This window comes from Erythrolamprus reginae, chromosome 1, assembly GCF_031021105.1.
Source record: "Erythrolamprus reginae isolate rEryReg1 chromosome 1, rEryReg1.hap1, whole genome shotgun sequence".
NCBI classification, from domain to species: Eukaryota; Metazoa; Chordata; class Lepidosauria; order Squamata; family Dipsadidae; genus Erythrolamprus; species Erythrolamprus reginae.
Genome location: NC_091950.1, coordinates 86,947,790 through 86,967,424, shown reverse-complemented (window position 1 = coordinate 86,967,424; position 19,635 = coordinate 86,947,790). Strand labels below are relative to the sequence as shown.

General features: G+C 40.0%; 1 protein-coding gene across 2 annotated transcripts in view; it reads right to left on the bottom strand.

Annotated features, from left to right (window-relative positions):
• The window catches only part of GANC (glucosidase alpha, neutral C), a 43,729-nt gene extending 28,262 nt beyond the window's left edge, over positions 1-15,467 (bottom strand). Inside the window, exons 1-8 of one of the 2 annotated variants that reach the window (XM_070757717.1) lie at positions 15,397-15,467; positions 14,081-14,143; positions 11,760-11,868; positions 5,137-5,264; positions 3,666-3,848; positions 3,383-3,431; positions 2,965-3,031; positions 2,025-2,121 (exon numbers count right to left, since the gene is read on the bottom strand). In XM_070757717.1, coding sequence (XP_070613818.1) covers positions 2,025-2,121; positions 2,965-3,031; positions 3,383-3,431; positions 3,666-3,848; positions 5,137-5,264; positions 11,760-11,868; positions 14,081-14,143; positions 15,397-15,422 — 722 coding nt within the window. In that variant the 5' untranslated portion in view covers positions 15,423-15,467. The remainder of the gene's footprint in view (positions 1-2,024; positions 2,122-2,964; positions 3,032-3,382; positions 3,432-3,665; positions 3,849-5,136; positions 5,265-11,759; positions 11,869-14,080; positions 14,144-15,396) is intronic. The other variant, XM_070757726.1, reaches the window with a different exon arrangement.
• Positions 15,468-19,635: the final 4,168 nt, after the last annotated feature.

The window sequence follows — 19,635 nt, the reverse complement described above, 5'->3', positions numbered from 1 at the left end:
ATCTTTCAAAGATCCTGGAGCACTGGGGAATGGCCGGAGGACTGGAAAAGAGCTGATGTAGTTTCCATCTTAGTATAGACCCAGCAAACTACAGACCTATCAATCTGACTTCAATATCATGAACCAGGAGCAATGGGTGGAAACTAATCAAGGAGAGAAGCAACTTAGAACTAAGGAGAAATTTCCTGACAGTTAGAACAATTAATCAGTGGAGCAACTTGCCTCCAGAAGTTGTGAATACTCCAACACTGGAAGTTTTTTAGAAGATGGTGGATAACCATTTGTCTGAAGTGGTGTAGGGTTTCCTGCCTAAGCAAGGGGTTGGACTAGAAGACCTCCAAGGTCCCTTCCAACTCTGTTATTCTTTTCTATTCAATCATAGCTGAAGAAGCTTCTTTGATGAAAAGTGAACCGTCTTTAAAGAAAAAACAAGAAAATCCAGTTGCCTCCTGGAAAAGCACCTTGCAAGGGTTATTTGAAAGAAAATACTTATCTAGAATGTAACTCTTGGGAAAACATTGTGCCTGCAAAGAAAGCAAAAGGTCACCTCCAGCAATTGACTGCTCCGGGGCTTTATGTTGAAGAAAACAGGAGAAGAGGAGCAAGAAGCAGGAAAAAGAGAAGCTATGGGCATGGGAACGCCTGGCTGATTAAGGCTGTCTGAGTTTAAACAGCTCCACTAAATGAGGAAAGGGCTTAAAATCCAGGGGAGCAGAAGCTGATTGGAAACATTTATTTATTGTTAGGTTTCCATTTAATGCTTTGGCTGCCAATCAGTTTCCGGTCACAATTCAAAGTGTTGGTTACGACCTTTAAAGCCCTACATGGCATTGGACCAGAGTACCTCCGGAACTGCCTGCTACTGCACGAATCCCAGCGACCGATAAGGTCCCACAGAGTTGGCCTTCTCTGGGTCCCGTCGACTAAACAATGTCGTTTGGTGGGCCCCAGGGGAAGAGCCTTCTCTGTGGCGGCCCCGGCCCTCTGGAATCAACTCCCCCCAGAGATTAGAACTGCCCCCACCCTCCCTGTCTTTCGTAAACTACTCAAGACTCACTTATACCGCCAGGCATGGGGGAGTTGAGACACCTTTCCCCCAGGCTCTTTTATATTTTGTTTTATGTTTGGTATGAATGTGTTGTTTGGTTTTTTAAATATGATAGGGTTTTATATGTTTTTTACTATTAGATTTGTTCTACTATAATATTGTTTTTATTATTGTTGTGAGCCGCCCCGAGTCTTCGGAGAGGGGCGGCATACAAATCTAATAAATTATTATTATTATTATTTCAAACACAAGGTGTTGTACACAGCACTCCCTTCTCTTCTTTTCCCTCTCCCCCAAACAACAAACTTGAGAGAGAGGTTAGGCAGAGAAAGGGTGACCTTCAAAGTCACCCAATGAGCTCCCAAAGCTAAAGGAAATAACAATTTTGGTCTTCCCTGCCTTAATCCAACATCTTCATCATTGCTCCACAGTGGCTTTCAGGAAAAGATCAGCTGAATGGATTAGCGATGCTATCTGGGGAATGGAATGTGATATTCTAGATCAGGGGTATCAAACTCAAGGCCTCTAGGGTGCATGGATCTGGCCCGTGGACGCACGGGCCTGCCCTGAAAACAGAAAAGAAAAGGATTGGCCCACAGTGCCTCTGCCAGCGAAAACAGAACTTCCTTTTTGGCCGCAATAGCCTCCTGCAACCCTCTGCAAGTGAAAACAGAGCTCAGGCCCACCTAGGCTCCATTTTGGCCCTCCCCCCCCAAGGTCAAACACAATCTCGATGTGTCCCTCAATGAAATCTAGTTTGACATCCCTGTTCTAGATGTTTGGAAAGAGACTGCTGAGCTACTTCTTCCTGGTAGTGAATGTGGAACACAGAGGCTGTTGTCTTCCATTTCATGTTACTATTAATTTGGCATACCTATGATTGTTAATACGAAAATATCCCAGATCTTGGACCAAAAGTCTTGAGCTATGGTGACATTCAGAAAATGTCACTATCTTTTTATGCTTATTTCATTACCTGGTATTTTTCAAGAGGAGGGTTTCTGCATGCTGAGGTATTCCATAGAGATGTTCAAATCCATGCAAAGAAACATCTAAACCTACACTGCTAGGACCTGTAGTAAGACAGTGTAGCATTGTGAGGAATTGAAAACACAGGACAGCAAGAAAGAGTAAAATTGGATCAACACAAAAATCATTGGTCACGCTACCCCTGGCCATACTCATGAGTTTATTCAAGCCTGGCACTCTACAAGCAATTCCATCAACAGACACATTGACCTACAATCAGCCTATGAATCCCTCAGAATCCACATCAATTGCCCAACCAACCAGAGACAGCACCGACCCTCAATCAACCCATGCAATTCCCCCTCCACCCGTAGTTCAGCTCCCAACCCTGATCTGAGGTAATCTCCTTATCACAAGATCTATCACAAGAGTCATAGATAATTCACAGATGACCTATCACAGGATCTTTCACACCTGAAGCTCTTATAAAGAGAAGAACACTGACACTGATATTTTCTAAACTCCCCTGAAGATATTACGAAACATCCAGAAACTAACCCACAAGCTTGGCGAATGAAACTACATCCTCATACATTAGCATAATTGAAAGAAAGGACAACGTTTTCAATTATCAGATAATAGCTAAATATTGGCAACATGGCATGCTACATTCAATATCGCAAGATACAGTAGGAAGCAATGATCTCCAATATTTTTATAATTACTTTTACAAAAAATGGAAATGACCCAAACTTGCATGATAGCCAAGCTTTCACATAAAAGTAGGAAGCAATGATCTCCAATATTTTTATAATTACTTTTACAAAAAATGGAAATGACCCAAACTTGCAGGATAGCCAAGCTTTCACATAAAAACCTGTGAGATTTCAATCACAAACTGATCAAACTCAGAGCTGAAAAAGAATACTGGTCTCTGAGCCACTTACCATTAGCTTTGATGTCTAAAAAGTTGCCAAATTTTTCTTCCCAGAGACCTAAATCTTCACCAGTTTCCTTAAGATAAATGGAAAAGAGGTGTAACTCTGTCATGGACTATCCAACATAATTTAGCATTGTCTAATGATACAATCAGTTTCCAATCTGAGTTACAACTAATTCCAAGCAATATTCTACAATAAAATCACTGAACATTTCAGACCATAATAATTGTCAGTAACTGGCTTGTTTCTGTTGTACCCAAATAATGCACTGATATTATTATTATTTAAATAATTTTAAAATCAAAACTTATTACAGTACTGGTATTTCAACCACAGGACTGATTTTTTCCCTTGGACAAACTGACCAGACAAAAATCCATACATCTACAACTTTAATTTTATATCCTACATCTTTTAAATTTACCTTTAAAGAGTCTGCCAATCCACTTTCCTTTTCTTGAGAAGTAGATTTCCTTTAAAAATCAAATGTATTCAGTGTATATTTACAAGTAGATACTCCAAAAAAAAGTATTTTAGAGTCAGAATGTTAATTATCCCAACCTTCAATAGTTGATCTGTGCTTAGAGGATGAGCACAGATACCGATATTGCTTTCTGTATGTTTAAATAAGACAATATTTTTGTCTTTTTCTGTTTGTCCCTTTACATTTCCCCCCTTTTCTTTTATATATTAAAGCAATATCATACCTGCTTTGAGGTGGTGATTGCAGGTGTTCCAAATATAACAGGCCATTGGAATTCATACTCAGTAAAATTTCATCCTTAGAAATAAGCTGTATTTGAAAAGGTTTTGCCATTATATGAATCTGCTCGTCTAGCTCAGAACCTACCAGCACAAGTTTGTCTGCATCTTTCTCTGATATCCTCAGCCTTGGAAATGGAAAAAGACCAGCATAGACAAAATATTTAATAATTATATATGTGCAAAACTGGAAACCTGAATCAATTCCAACCATGCTAAACATTGTTAGAAATGTATTAGAATGTGCAGAAATGAGCAAGCTATCATTGGAATTGCATGATAAGGAGGAATCAGATTTTTATAAAACTTGGGATAAGTGATTTAGCTGGCTAAAACAAAATAAATATAAAACACAGTTATAAACCGGTCTCATAAATTAAGATAATATGTTAATATTAAGATAATATTCACTTTCTGTACTGATAGGAAGAAAACATGGAGATATTTATTTATCTATTTATTATAAATGAAATGAAAAAATGAAATTGTTGTTGATAAAGAAAACAATGGGGGACTCAATGTAACGATTGTGAAATATAACACAGTATATTAGTAGAACTGAATAAGAATGAAATTAATGTAAATTACAAATATATAAGAAAATAGCACAATTAGGCTGTAAAAGGAAATTGTCAATATTATATTTGAAGTTCCAACGGGTCCAAAGACGGGCTACAAGAATGGTGGAAGGTCTTAAGTATAAAACGTATCAGGAAAGACTTAATGAACTCAATCTGTATAGTCTGGAAGACAGAAGGAAAAGGGGGGACATGATCGAAACATTTAAATATGTTAAAGGGTTAAATAGTGTTCAGGAGGGAAGTGTTTTTAATAGGAGAGTGAACACAAGAACAAGGGGACACAATCTGAAGTTAGCTGGGGGAAAGATCAAAGGCAACATGAGAAAATATTATTTTACTGAAAGAGTAGTAGATCCTTGGAACAAACTTCCAGCAGACGTGGTTGGTAAATCCACAGTAACTGAATTTAAACATGCCTGGGATAAACATATATCCATCCTAAGATAAAATACAGAAAATAGTATAAGGGCAGACTAGATGGACCATGAGGTCTTTTTCTGCCGTCAGTCTTCTATGTTTCTATGTTATGTTCAATGTTATAAGTCAATTGTATGTTTTATGTTATATGTTTGTATGTTTGTTTTAACTGAAAAACTAATAAAGCTATTTGGACTGTTCAGTCCAAATAAACAATATTTATTTGAATGATGAAGACCTAGTATGAGGTCCTTCTTTATTACTCCACATGTAGTAAAATATATGACACAATATTCCTTCAAAAAATTCTCCTGATATTTCTTTTCTAAACTGGAGAGCTAAAACTCAACTATAGCAGCAAAAAGATGACTTGTTCTCAATCTACACCTGATCTAAGGTATCACTTCCCATAACTTACCTCAAGCTAGCTGGTTCCTTTATGAGAACATCAGGGACTTCATATCTTGGCTTGAGTGGATTTATCTCATTTATTTTGAGCCTGAAAATATTGCCCTCTATTTCATACATTTCTACTGACAGAGTTACCTAGTAATTGAATAAACATCAGAAAATGATTAGAGAATACTAATGTGCCATACTAGACAAAACACCTGTTCTTCACAAACATCAATTTTCTTCTTATTCTTTTATTATTTATTCAAAATAAATAAAATTTGAAAAGTATTGAGACGCCAGACGAATTGCTAAAACAGTGGTTCCCTTTATTCAGCTCTTTCCGCAAGTGACAATCAGCTGGGAACTCACCAGCCGGCAATGAGAAACTCGGCTCTATTTATACTCTTAAGGCTCGCGCCAAAAGAGCTGTCCTGCGTCTGAGCCAATCAGACGCTTCCTAGTATTTCCAATCTGCCTGGTAACAGCATTCACCTCAGGCAACTATTTACATGGTATATTAACATACTCAACACCCCTCCCTCCTTAGTCAATTGCAAACTGTCCATCAATTTAGCCATGTGATGAAGTCCTCCAATCGAGTGGGTCTGCGCGAAGCTCGCTCAGACCTGCGCAGATCAGTAGAGTCTGGAACTTCGTTGGTGGAGGTTGGCTCTCTGTCGGATCCGGAGCCTGGCTGGGCCCGAGTGGGGGCTCCGGCCTGCAGCGAAGTCCGGATAGAGGCTGAATCGACGTCGGAGGAGGATGATGGTGGCTCGTTGGTGTCGTGGGAGCGTTCCAGCCTCGGTGAGCCCAAATTTACATCCAACAAGTCGGGTTGTACATAAGAGTCTGCTTTGGGGGAAGAGGTTACAATGGCGGTTTGCGTATTTTCAGAGTTAATCCGCCCTCTTAAGTAATCAATGTGCCGTTTCCAAATACGGCCATCCTCTAATTGTATTAAATATGTTTTAGGCCCTTTTTGTTGTAGGACTTTCCCTTTTACCCATTGAACTCCCCCATCAAAATTTCGGGCAAATACATTCTGGCCTAGATACATGCTTCTTTCAGGTATTACAGACATTTCACCTTGACCCATGGTATTTAAAAATCGGGGGTGTAACCTGTCTAAAGGGGACCTTAGTTTCCGCCCCATTAAGACTTCTGCAGGGCTTTTATGGGTGGCAGCATTTGGAGTAATATGTTGCATTAACAGGAATTGGTCTAATTTACTTTGTACTTCCCCAGGGCCTGCTCTGCGCAGCGCCTCTTTCGCCACACGCACATAACGTTCAGCCAACCCGTTAGCCCATGGGGAGTAAGGGGAGATTAGCGCATGTCTGACCCCTAGATTACTCAAAAACACCTCAAACTGTCGTGCGGTCAGTTGTGGTCCATTATCTGAAACAAGGACATCAGGACACCCATGGGTTGCAAACAAATGATACAGAGCCTTTATGGTGGCACATGTTGTTATATTCTGCATAGTCACTATCTCTACCCACTTAGAAAAAGCATCTACGACCACCAGGAAAAACTGGGACCCGATGGGGCCAGCAAAGTCTATATGTATCCTGGACCAAGGCCCAGTGGGCTCTCCCCATTCTACGGGGGCAGTTCGAGGGGGATTGGGTCGTGACTCCTGACAGGGGTCACACTGAGCTACCCAATGTTCTATATCGAGATCTAGGCCCGGCCACCACAGGTATCCCCTTGCCAAACCCTTCATTCGGACAATGCCTGGGTGTCCCACATGCAACATAGTCAACACCTTTTGCCTAAGTGTGGTTGGAATGACCACTCGATCCCCCCATAGTACACATCCTTTCATGTATGACAATTCTAGTCGCTTTGTCTTAAAGTCTGCCAGTCCCCCCTCCTCTGGTCCCCCAAGCCAACCCCTGAGTATACAATTTATCACTCTTTGAAGAATGGGATCTGCCTTAGTATGCTCAGCCACTTCCCTGGCTGAAGTTGGGGGGGTTTCTTCTATATCTAGCAGTAGTACATCTTCTGAAGGAACTGGTTCTTCCCCTCTTTGTGCCAAGGGGCACCTGCTTAGTCCATCAGCGTGGCTTATGGACTTCCCTCCCTTATGTATTAAGGTATACTGATAACTGGAGAGGAAGAGAGCCCATCTAATCAGTCTAGGGGACATGAACGGAGGGGTAGGTTTATCTGAAGGCAACAGTCCCAAAAGGGGTTTGTGGTCTGTTATTAATTCAAACCTCCTTCCAAATAAATAATTATGAAATTTCTTAGTGCAAGCTATTAAAGCCAGGGCCTCTTTATCCAACTGGCTATAGTTCCGTTCAGCAGGGGTTAGTGTTCTGGAGAAAAAAGCTATAGGTGCCTCAGTGTTGTCTGGCATTACGTGGGCCAGTACTCCGCCCACCCCATAAGCCGAAGCATCGCATGTAAGCCTTATGGGCAAGACTGAACTGTACTGAACCACCACACTATTAGAAGTCAATAAGGTCTTTATTAGAGAAAATGCTTGGCGTTCAGGTCTGCCCCAGGTCCAGGGAATTCCCTTCTGAAGGAGTCGGTGGAGGGGTTCTGCGACCGTTGCCTTCTGTCTCAAAAAAATAGAATAAAAATTCAGAAGACCTAAAAAAGCTTGTAGTTCAGTCTTATTGGTTGGTTCAGGCGCTTCGGTAATTGCTTTTAATTTATCGGTTGTAGGGTGGATGCCCTGACTATCTATTCTATACCCTAGAAATTCAATGCTAGAGGTGCCCCATACACACTTGTCTGCTTTTACCCTGAGGCCCTTGGATTGGAGTCGTTGTAGGACAGCCCTGATTCTCTGGTTCAATTGGGGAATGGTTTTAGCCGAAATTAGTATATCATCGAAGTAGGGTATGGTTCCTTCAAGCCCCCCTAACACTCGCTCCATTAAGCTCTGAAAAATCCCAGGGGCTATGCTTACCCCGAATTGCAATCTTGTGCATCGGAAAGCACCTCTGTGCGTGACAATTGTCTGAGCCAAAGAGGTAGGCTCATCGACCGGAAGCTGCAGGTATGCCTGAGCAAGATCGATCTTTGCAAAGACTTTTCCCTCTCCTAGGGAGTGTAGGAGGTGCTGAACTACTGGTATGGGATAGGGGTGATGCTGAAGGGCCTTATTTATAGTAGACTTGTAGTCTGCACAGACTCTTAGCGAACCGTCTGGTTTCAATGGAGTGACAATTGGAGTCTCCCATGGCCCTTGCTCTACAGGGACTAGGATTCCTTGAGCAATAAGTTGATCTAACTGAAGGTCTAGTTTAGGCAGTAAAGGTAAAGGAACCCTTCGTGGTTTCAGGCGAATGGGCGGAACCTTTGGGTCTATGGAGAAAGAGATAGGGTCCCCCTTATACGTTCCCAAAGTGGGGCTGAATACTTCAGGAAACTCATGTACAAAATTTGGGGTATCAGAAGGGGACTGTACTAAACAGATGCCAGAGATCTCAATACCTAAGGGGGCCATCCAGGTTAACCCAAGGAGGGAATGCCTTGCCCCATCCACTATTACCAAAGGTAGGGAACAATTAACAGATTTGAATTGTACAGGAATATCAATTTTACCCAATACAGGGATTACATGTCCCTGGAAATCCCTTATAATCAAAGCAGTTTGAGTTAACTTAGACTTACAGACATGTGGCATATACATTTTAAATTTGTCCCAAGGCATAATAGAGTGCCTAGACCCGGTGTCCAGTTCTAAATCACAAGGCTTGCCATTTAAAAGTAGGGAAATAATGATTTTGGTGCCTTGCGTTGAATTTGCGCAATTTACGTAAGTTTGACAGTTACCTCTGTTGTAGTCGCGGTTAGCGGCTAAGTTGTTTTTCCGGTTAAAAGATCTTGGAGGCCGATTTTCACGGGCCTGTGGAGCCTGGTAGGAGAACCGCGGTTGGCGCGGAGCAGAGAAGGTTTCTTCTGGCTGGGGAGCCCGGCAGGCCTCAGCGATGTGACCGCGCCGATTGCAGCGGCGACAGATGGCTTCCCGAAACGGGCAGCGAAGTCGCGGATGATTTCCCCGGCATCCTGGGCATGGAGCTTGTGTGCGAGGGTATCTCGGTTGTCGTGAGGGGTCGCTGGGAAGCAGGAGGCAGGAATCGTCGGTGGTGGATGGCGGGCTGAGATCGTCGGCTGGATCGGCTGTGGAGGAGATCTTAGAGACGGTTTCTTTGTTGACGTGGCTTTGGAGGTCTTTGGCAGCCGCTTCGGCGACCTCGGCTGTCTGGGCAAGCTTGATGACGGTTTGCAAGGTAGGTTCGTCCTCGGTGAGGAGTTTGCCTCGTACGGTGGCGTTTTTCATGCCGAATATGATCGCGTCTGTTAGTCGAGCTTCTGGGCTGTCAAAACGGCATTTTGACAGGACGGTTCGGAGTCTTGTGGCGAATTGATTGATAGACTCAGCTTCTCGTTGGGCCATCCTGGAGAACTGATGGCGGTAGACCACAGCTGGCTTCGTGGGTTTGAAATGACCCGCAAGCTTGGATTGTAAGTCTGGCCACGGCACGTTCTTTGCAGGAAGCGGATCGGTGAGAGTTTGAACCAAGTCGAAAATCTCGGGGCCGCAGTAGTTAAGGAAGATGGCTCGCTTTCTGTCGTCTTCGGCGGTCCCCATTCCGGCGGCTTCCAGGAAGATTTCGAAGCGGGTCATGTAGGCTTCCCAAGACGCTTTTTCGGGGTCGAAGTAGTCGGGTGCTCGGCCGATCTGCGAAGGATTCATCTTGCTTGTAGGTTCTCTCCGGTTCTCGTCGCCAGTGAAAAGTATTGAGACGCCAGACGAATTGCTAAAACAGTGGTTCCCTTTATTCAGCTCTTTCCGCAAGTGACAATCAGCTGGGAACTCACCAGCCGGCAATGAGAAACTCGGCTCTATTTATACTCTTAAGGCTCGCGCCAAAAGAGCTGTCCTGCGTCTGAGCCAATCAGACGCTTCCTAGTATTTCCAATCTGCCTGGTAACAGCATTCACCTCAGGCAACTATTTACATGGTATATTAACATACTCAACAAAATTAATAAAATAAAATAAAAAAGACAATTTCAACATACTGTAAGTTCTCCAATTTGTGAATGTTTGCTATCAAACAGATTAGAAGCAAATCAGTAATAATGAAATACAGTACCTAATGGGATTCTAAACTGCTTTCAGTTAGGATGTTCACAATGAAAACTTTATTTTTCTGACCATCTTAAATTAATTGGGAACAACTATATCATTTGTTATTCTAGGTATTTAATATTATGATCCTCTACATATTCAAACAGGATTGGGACTAAATTGAGTTGACCAAATATCTGAATAGATATGTATTGGATTGTATCATTTATTGAGGACCTGGATTGTGGAGGCAATATGCTGGCTCTGTTTTTTAAAAAGTGCTATTGCTAACATGCTGTTATGCCCTTTGTTAAAAGGGCACTATAAATAAATGTTTATATATATGACAGTCTTGGTATATTCGGGTTTCTTCCCGTGTAGGATTTGGAAATTTCTGGCGACGTTTCGAAGAGGTCCCACTCGTCATCTTCAGGCTGGTGTTTCCAAATCCTACACGGGAAGAAACCCGAATATACCAAGACCATCATACCTGTACCCGTGAAAATCTACGAAAACATATATATGTATATATGTATGTATGTATGTATGTATGTACGTACATACATACATTGATTCATTCATTCATTCTTTCATTCATTCATCCATCCATCCATCCATTCTGTTGTCCATCTCCCTTATAAAGTGATTATGGGTAGCTTACAAGTTTTAAAATAAGTAGAAAAATAATTAAAAGATTAGAAGATTTTAGACTCTAGTGTCCCATAGTAACCCATGCTATTTTTTTCCTTGCAATTAATCAGGGGAAAGGACGATCTGCTGAAGGCACCATTCATGCTTTTAATAGACTTAAGAAACATTTCTTAAAATCCCTGACCTTTTCTAACTTCAGCGCTAAATAATACTCTGGTTTATACCATTTGTTCAACCATATTGAACAAATTAATACTTGGGTCCTAACATAATACAGTACATAAATTTTGACTTACAGACATATATAGATTTCTACAACTTTCTAAGCCCATAAATAAATTGTTGTCTGGCTTAACACTATGGATCCAAACAGAAGACTTTGGTCAGAATAAGCATTAGGGTGCAATTAAGTGGTTAAGTTGTTGTGGCAGTTGGCTGTAGTAAATAGGTGGGTGGCCAAAAGGTATTTGTAATTGTGGGTGAGCCTGAGGGGTATCTGAATTTTGAGGGTGCTGCAATGACTGAAACTTCAAGGATCAGTTCTTTATTCAGCACTATTGGAACTTTGAAAGATCACTGAATGGTTGGACTTTAAATGAGGACTACCTACATGTTTACCTAGCTTCATGACAGAAACATTTGAAAGAGTGAAAATAAATTGGTTGATAAATAAAACAATGCATATAACATTAATTATGGATGGAGAAACTTTTGAAATACTACCACCACACCATTGTCATGCAAAGTACTCAAAGCTAAATAAATATTAGCTAAAATTATTTAAATGCTTCCCAACATAATATAAAATACTATCTAACATCCACCAGATCAAAAAGATTTTACATGCAAACTGGGCATCCATGTTTTTGATCAAACACTGAGAGGTACTCCTACCTTGCTATCTTCATTGAAAATTTGGAATTTGACATTGCTGTTGGATAGTTCCAGAGTTTGTAGTAAGGCTTGGTATGGGGACTTCCCAGGGCATAAACGTTTCTGACGCCTGATGTACCCACCAAAAAACATAAAAAATCATATTACCTGCACATTATAGATGAGAATGTGATCATATTCAAAGGATTGACTAAATCCCATGTGATCATATTCAAAGACTTGACTAAATCACAAGAGTTAACTAAATCTAAATTACATAATTTCAAATCAATATTAAATGTTTTGTTATATTTTCATCTTATTTTTGTGATAGGCGGCCATCCTAATTGAATAAATAAATCTGGAATACAGGGTAGAGTTCTGATTATTCGACAAATAATAAAACAGCACAAGACCACTAAAATCTGATTATTGAACAAAAGAAACAGTTTATTTTTATTTTATTTATTATTTGGATTTGTATGCCGCCCCTCTCCGAAAACTCGGGGCGGCTCACAACAAGTGAAAAGACAATCCAATACATTAATCCAATTAATTAAAATATTATAAATTTAAGAAAAACCCCTATACTAACATACACACACACACACACAAGCATACCATATATAAGTTATGATATCTGACACTCCAACTGGAAATAAAGTACACCTGGGGTTTTAAAGTCACAAGAACAAGGGGGACACAATTTGAAGTTAGTTGGGGGAAAGATCAAAAGCAACATGAGAAAATATTATTTTACTGAAAGAGTAGTAGATCCTTGGAACAAACTTCCAGCAGACGTGGTTGGTAAATCCACAGTAACTGAATTTAAACATGCCTGGGATAAACATAGATCCATCCTAAGATAAAATACAAAAAATAGTATAAGGGCAGACTAGATGGATCATGAGGTCTTTTTCTGCCGCCAGTCTTCTATGTTTCTATGTCATTCATGGCATGGAGAAAGTGGACAGGAGAAGTATTTTGTCGATTCTCAAAATGCTAGAAAGAGGAACCATCCAATGAAGATGATTGGAAGGAGATTTAAAACGAACTAAAGAAAAAAATTATTTCCACAGCATGTAATTTAGTTGTGGAATCAGACAGGTATACAGTGTTCCCCCGATTTTTGTGGGGGATGCGTTCCGAGACCGCCCGCGAAAATCGAATTTCCACGAAGTAGAGATGAGGAAGTAAATACACTATTTTTGGCTATGAACAGTTTCACAAGCCTTCCCTTAACACTTGAAACCCCTAAACTGCAATTTTTCATTCCCTTAGCAACCATTTAGATTATTACTCACCATGTTTATTTATTAAAGTTTATTAAAAAAAATATTTATTAAAGGCGGACGAAAGTTTGGCGATGACGTATGACGTCATCGGGCGGGGAAAACCATGGTGTATAGGGAAAAAACAGCAAAGTATTTTTTAATTAATATTTTTGAAAAACCGTGGTATAGCCGTTTCGCGAGGTTCAAACCCGCGAAAATCGAGGGAACACTGTACTACTAACTTGCAACTGGACTTGCCAGCCCTTGCAATACCAATTGTGTGGTAATGAAATTGGGGAGAGGTATGTCTGTATCTCCTGCTTAGGAGCATTCAAAAAGCAGCTGGTTGGCCACTGTGTGAAACAAACTACTAGAGTAATGTAGTAGTAGCCCAAAAGGTAGACCACATGAAGAACCAGACTCTAAAGGAAGGCTAGAACTGCACTCTGTTGAGGTAGGCTGTAATAATATAATATTTCTCAGATGTTCAGATTTTTCTCTTCACATCTTTCTCACTGCAAAGTTGGAAGATTACTTCCTCTCCCCTCTTTTTGATCTATATATTTGAAAAATACTTTTATATTGTTATTTTATATTGGTTTGAGAATTGTTTTATTGTACTTGTATATTTCATAGTTCTTTTCATTGTAAATTGGGAGTCTTTGGCATTTGGAGTCTTGGGAGGCTTTGCCATTTGAGGAAAGGGATTACCGTAACTATATTAATGAAACAAATTTAAAATTAGAGCTAGGAGATCCTGGCCTAAAAAACCTGGACCACCACTAAACGGCTGCAAGAATTAAGGTGGGGTTTTATTTGTATCTGCATTGTAAACCATCCAGAATCATGTTGGTAAGAAGGACAGTGTAGAAATGTAATGGATAAATACATAAGACACTTTTCTGCCATGTAGATCTAGTAGCCCTTATAAAGTTCCCCTCAATGTAAACTTCACACTATAACTATAAGATATATTACTGCAATCGTTCTTCAGTGAGGATTGTGCCATACCATGTGATGTTATACGGATACAATATTTGCAGATAACAAAATATTCATAATCTTTACCTGTAAAAGGCAATTTGTTTGCACGTCTTAAAATGGCTTTTATCCACAGCCTCATCTTGAACGCTAAATGCAAGACAATATAATAATTCTAAAACATATAGTGAAGAAACAAAAAAATATTTTCCCCTTATCTATAGACCCCAGAACAAGCTTATTCTGATGCATATAATTCAAAATTCTGAAATAATTACCTGTATTAATTGCATACTGGTCACACTAAGCAGCTACACTATTACACATAATATTGGCAATATTTCAGTTTATCAATATTATTCCAAAACAAGTAAAATCTTTATTGCCAGTTGACTGAGAAAAACCTAAGTCAATTAAATGAAGACATTCTTATGGTGTCCTTCTTAAATTCTCAAATGGATTATCTTCTTTAAGCAGATACAGTACTGGCTACTTATTCCAATTCTCAAGTAGCCAAACCTGCTAAAGTCAGCTCAAACTGTAAGCACATGTCCAAGGCTGGTATAATACTCCATGTAAAATTAAGCAACGAGCTAATCCATTTCATGTTTTAATAATATTGTATTATTAATATCTTTTTTGTTTTTTTATTTTATGCTGCCCAGGGTCGATGGTGGTGATATAAATATGTTTGAAAAACAAGCAAACATTATATATCTTCACAATTAGGTCAAACAGTATAAACAGCCAAACAAAACCAAAATAAAACTGTTGTAGAACAAGGAAGGAACACTAATTCTACTATAATTAAATCAAGGGGTGCTGATTTGATTACTGTATATGCACACAGAAAATATGCTGGCATTGCTACTTAGAATTCAACAAGCCAAGGATAAGATTGATTGAAAAAGAGACATGTGAATACATAATTAACTTCTGCATGCTAAATAGCTTTGGACCACTTCAATTCATACATTGCAAAAACCTTCATGTCAAATGACTGCATGCAGACCATTTAAAAACTGTTTGTATTCATATGACTGCAGTAATCAAGTTGCAACAAGGGTATTTTATTGAAAAAAGGTAAAACAATTTACATTGTAAACTTTCATTTTCTCATTTAAGCTGCTTTTCCAAATGTCATGTGATTGATTTAGTATTTCTGGAACTCCTTCACTTTATACTTACTATACTATTACTATTTATTACATAGTACTGTATATTAGTATCAATGCTGTAAAAGTATTGTTTGCATTCCATCTACAGAATTTTATTCCCAGCTGTAATCTGCATGAATTCACTAGCATTTCAGAACAAAATATTATTTGGACTCTTTTAGAATCAAGCATTGTACCTAAGTAAGATTTGCAAATCAGTTAATGCAAAATCAGATATATATCTACCTGATTTCTTGACTGCCTGATTCCATGATTCGGAGTGAGCTATTTTTTGAAACATTCGTTAGGAAACGAAGAGGAAGTTCTCTAGCCAATAAGTTTCCATTTCACAGTCCCTTGTTGCATGCTGGGAAATGGAGTTTTTGACTATTTGACCAATAACGTGGAAGAGACGTCAGTATGTACGGTATGCTTTGCTGGTAGTACTGTATTTCTGCAGTGCTCAGAGAGCTGCATTCAGGAGAGAACTGGAGAAGTATTGGTTCCTATTAGTTTTCTTCTTAAATCGGTTTAATTGTACAGGGGTAAAGTAAATTTTGCTTGGAGTTATGCCAATTAGTTCCAAAAATATGAATTTAAAAAAATAAGATCTACATAATATTTTGTTCAAAAATATTAAGATCTCTTAGTTTTGATTCATCTTTTTAAAAATTTTTATTGTGGCTCTGACTTCCCCTTCTGACAAATTTCCAAGTGATTTCTCTCTGTCCCATTAGACACTTTTAAGAGATCATCTGCTATCAACATTTTAGAAAGGCAAATTTTCACTAACTGCAAAAGCATACAATATACTCCAAGTAAGACATGGATCGTTTCAAACTGAGGACTGTTTTAAATCTACCATAAGCAGGAGTGCCTACACCATTTCCAATAAATGGCTGTCCAATCTCCTCTTGAGTCTAAAATTTAAAGTGTTGGAGCTCTCACAACATCAGCAGGCAAGCTGTTCCACTGGTTGATCACTCTCACGGTCAGAAAGTTCCTCATTTCCAGGTTGAATCTCTCCTTGGTCAGCTTCCATCCATCATTCCTTGTCTGGCCTTCTGGTGCTTTGGAAAACAGCCTTACCCCGTCCTCTCTGTGGCAGCCCCTCAGGTATTGGAACACTGCTATCATGTCACCCCTAATCAGTAATTGGCAGCCATTTTTTTTACTGCCACACTGTGGGTGTGGCTTATTTTGTGGGTGTGGCTCGATGGTCATGTGACCGGGTAGGAGTGGCTTGAATGATCATCATCGTTCAAGTGAACTGTTAATTCCTCGACTTACAATGTCACCAGTTTTGCTCTCTGGGGTGATAATTTGCTTCGTGTTTCGTGCGCTCTCCTTCCTGGGTTGCCTCTTGCCTCAGGCTGGGTAGCTAGGCAAATGGGTGCCAATCAGCTGTTGAGAAAAGAGGCGGGAGGAAAAGGCCCCCCTGTAACTCCTGCTGGTGCTGGTCTCCCTGCCAATTTCTGAGGAAGAGGAGGAAGATGTGAAGGGGGGGATAGTCAGCTGGAGCTGGGCACACAGCTTCATTTCCGCCGGTGGAACTGTGTTCCACCCCGTCCTGCCTGGTCCTGGTCCTTCTCTTTGCCAGACTGACCATGCTCAGTTTCTGCATCACTCTTCATATGTTTTAGTTTCCAATCCCCTTATCATCCTCATTGCTCGCCTGCACTTTCTCTAGAGTTTCAATGTGATTTTTGTAATGTGGTGACCAAAACTGGATGCAGTACTCTTGGTGCGGTGTAATGAAGGCTTTATAGAGTGGTATTAGTATCTCCGTAGCCCTAGACTGTATTAGGATTGTATTAGGATTGCATTAGTTTTTTTGGCTGCCACTGCATATTGCTGGCTCATATTTAGTTGGTTGTCCACCAAGACTCCAAGATCCCTCTCACAGTTGCTGCTATTGAGTGTGGCAAGAGGCCTCAGTCTCTACATAGGACAGGGACACTTATGCACGCCCCTTACAGACCTCTTAGAAATGGGGAGAGGTCGACCGTAGACAATCTAAGGTTGCAGTTTTTGGGGTTTGGGGAAGAAACTAAAGAATCAGGTAGTGCATGCTGAAGTTCACTTTCTCTGCAGTCGAGTTTGGAGCGATTTACATTGAGTTTGAATCTATTACGTGCATGTGTATTGCTGCGGTTGAAGGTGAAGTAGTCATTAACAGGAAGGACATTTTGGTATATGATTTTATGAACTACCTTTAGATCAGATCAGAGGTGACGTAATTGTAAATTGTTTAATCCCAGTATTTCAACTTTGGTGGAATTTTGTTGTGAGCAGAGGAGTGAAGGACTCTTCTTGTGAAATATTTCTGGGCTTTCTCGATTGCATTAATATCTGATGTTTTATTTATTTATTTATTTATTCACTCATTCATTCAATTGACTTCTATGCCACCCTTCTCAATATGCAGTGCACAGTAATGGGTTGCTTCGCCAAAATCTCACGCAGCCGTGCATCCTCCCACAAGATTTCACTTCATGCGCTTGCACAGAAGGGAAATCTCGTGAGAGGATGCACAAGTGTGCCTGTTGGTCACTCAGAGCTGCGCACGCATTGCACCAGCAGCGGTGGTAAGTAGGACCCCCAGACTGGCAGGGCGGGTTCCAGACAGATGAGCTGTATTCCAGAACTGGTCTAACTTTTTATTAATATTGTTTCTTCGTTGCTTATTTGACCTCTGTGACAATCATTAAGTGTTGTACCTCACGATTCTTGACAAATGTATCTGTTCCTTTATGCGCATTGAGAGCATATGCACCAAAGACAAATTCCTTGTGTCTCCAATCACACTTGGCCAATAAACAGTTTTACTCTATTCCAAATGTTTTGTAAGCTCTGGTTAGCAGTGTAATATTGCCAGACATAAACGTGGGTTTCATTTATTTATTTATTAGATTTGTATGCCGCCCCTTTCCGTGGACTTGGGGCGGCTCACAACACAATAAAACAATTCATAACAAATCTAATAATATACAATTTAAAATTTAAAATAGTTAAAAAACCCCATTTTTAAGCAGACATACCTACAAACATACCATACATAAATTATATAGGCCCAGGGGAGATATCTCAATTCCCCCATGCCTGACGACAAAGGTGGGTTTTGAGGAGTTTACGAAAGGCAAGGAGGGTAGGGGCAGTTCTAATCTCTGGGGGAGCTGGTTCCAGAGAGTCGGGGCCGCCACAGAGAAGGCTCTTCCCCTGGGGCCCGCAAACCGACATTGTTTAGTTGACGGGACCCGGAGAAGGCCGACTCTGTGGGACCTAATTGGTTGCTGGGATTCGTGCAGCAGAAGGCGGTCTCGGAGATATTCTGGTCCGATGCCATGAAGGGCTTTATAGGTCATAAGCAACACTTTGAATTGTGCCCGGAAATTGATCTGCAACCAATGCAGACTGCGGAGTGTTGGTGCAACATGGTCATATTTGGAAAAGCCCATGATTGCTCATTCCCGGTACCGATGAAGCTCACATGGAAAAGTACACTGCTCAAAAAAATAATAATAATAAAGGGAACACTTAAAACAACACAATATAACTCCAAGTAAATCAAACTTCTGTGAAATCAAACTGTCCATTTAGGAAGCAACACTGATTGACAATCAATTTTACATGCTGTTGTGCACATTCAACTTTGTACAGAACAAAGTATTCCATGAGAATATTTCATTCATTCAGATCTAGGATGTGTTCTTTGAGTGTTCCCTTTATTTTTTTGAGCAGAATATTTAAAATAAGCCTCAGTGAAATCACTGGTTTTTTTTACTAGTAACTGGATGAACAGGACTTTGCTGAATAAACAAACCCCTTACAATCTATGAACATCTTTGAACAAACATGGGTTGGGTTCATACAAGGAGGCTACTCCCAAGAAAGTGTGTTCTATATCGTATATATTATTTAATTAATTTAAATAATTTAATAAATAATAATAATAATAACAAACAATAATTTATTAAATTTGTATCCTGCCTCTCTCCGCAGACTCGGGGCGGCTCACAACAAAGATTAATACAAAATACACTGCTCAAAAAATTAAAAATAAAGGGAACACTTAAACAACATAATATAACTCCAAGTAAATCAAACTTCTGTGAAATCAAACTGTCCACTTAGGAAGCAACACTGATTGACAATCAATTTCACATGCTGTTGTGCACATTCAACTTTGTATAGAATAAAGTATTCTATGAGAATATTTCATTCATTCAGATCTAGGATGTGTTCTTTGAGTGTTCTCCCTTTATTTTTTGGGAGCAGTATACAGTGGTACCTCTACTTAAGAACTTAATTCGTTCCCTGACCAGGTTTTTAAGTAGAAACAATTATTCCCATAGGAATCAATGTAAAAAAACATGTATGCAAACCCATTAGGAAAGAAATAAAAGCACAGAATTTGGGTGGGAGGAGGAAGAGGAAGAGGACAGTCGCTGCTGAAGGAAGAAGGTGAGGTGAGGGGAATCAAAA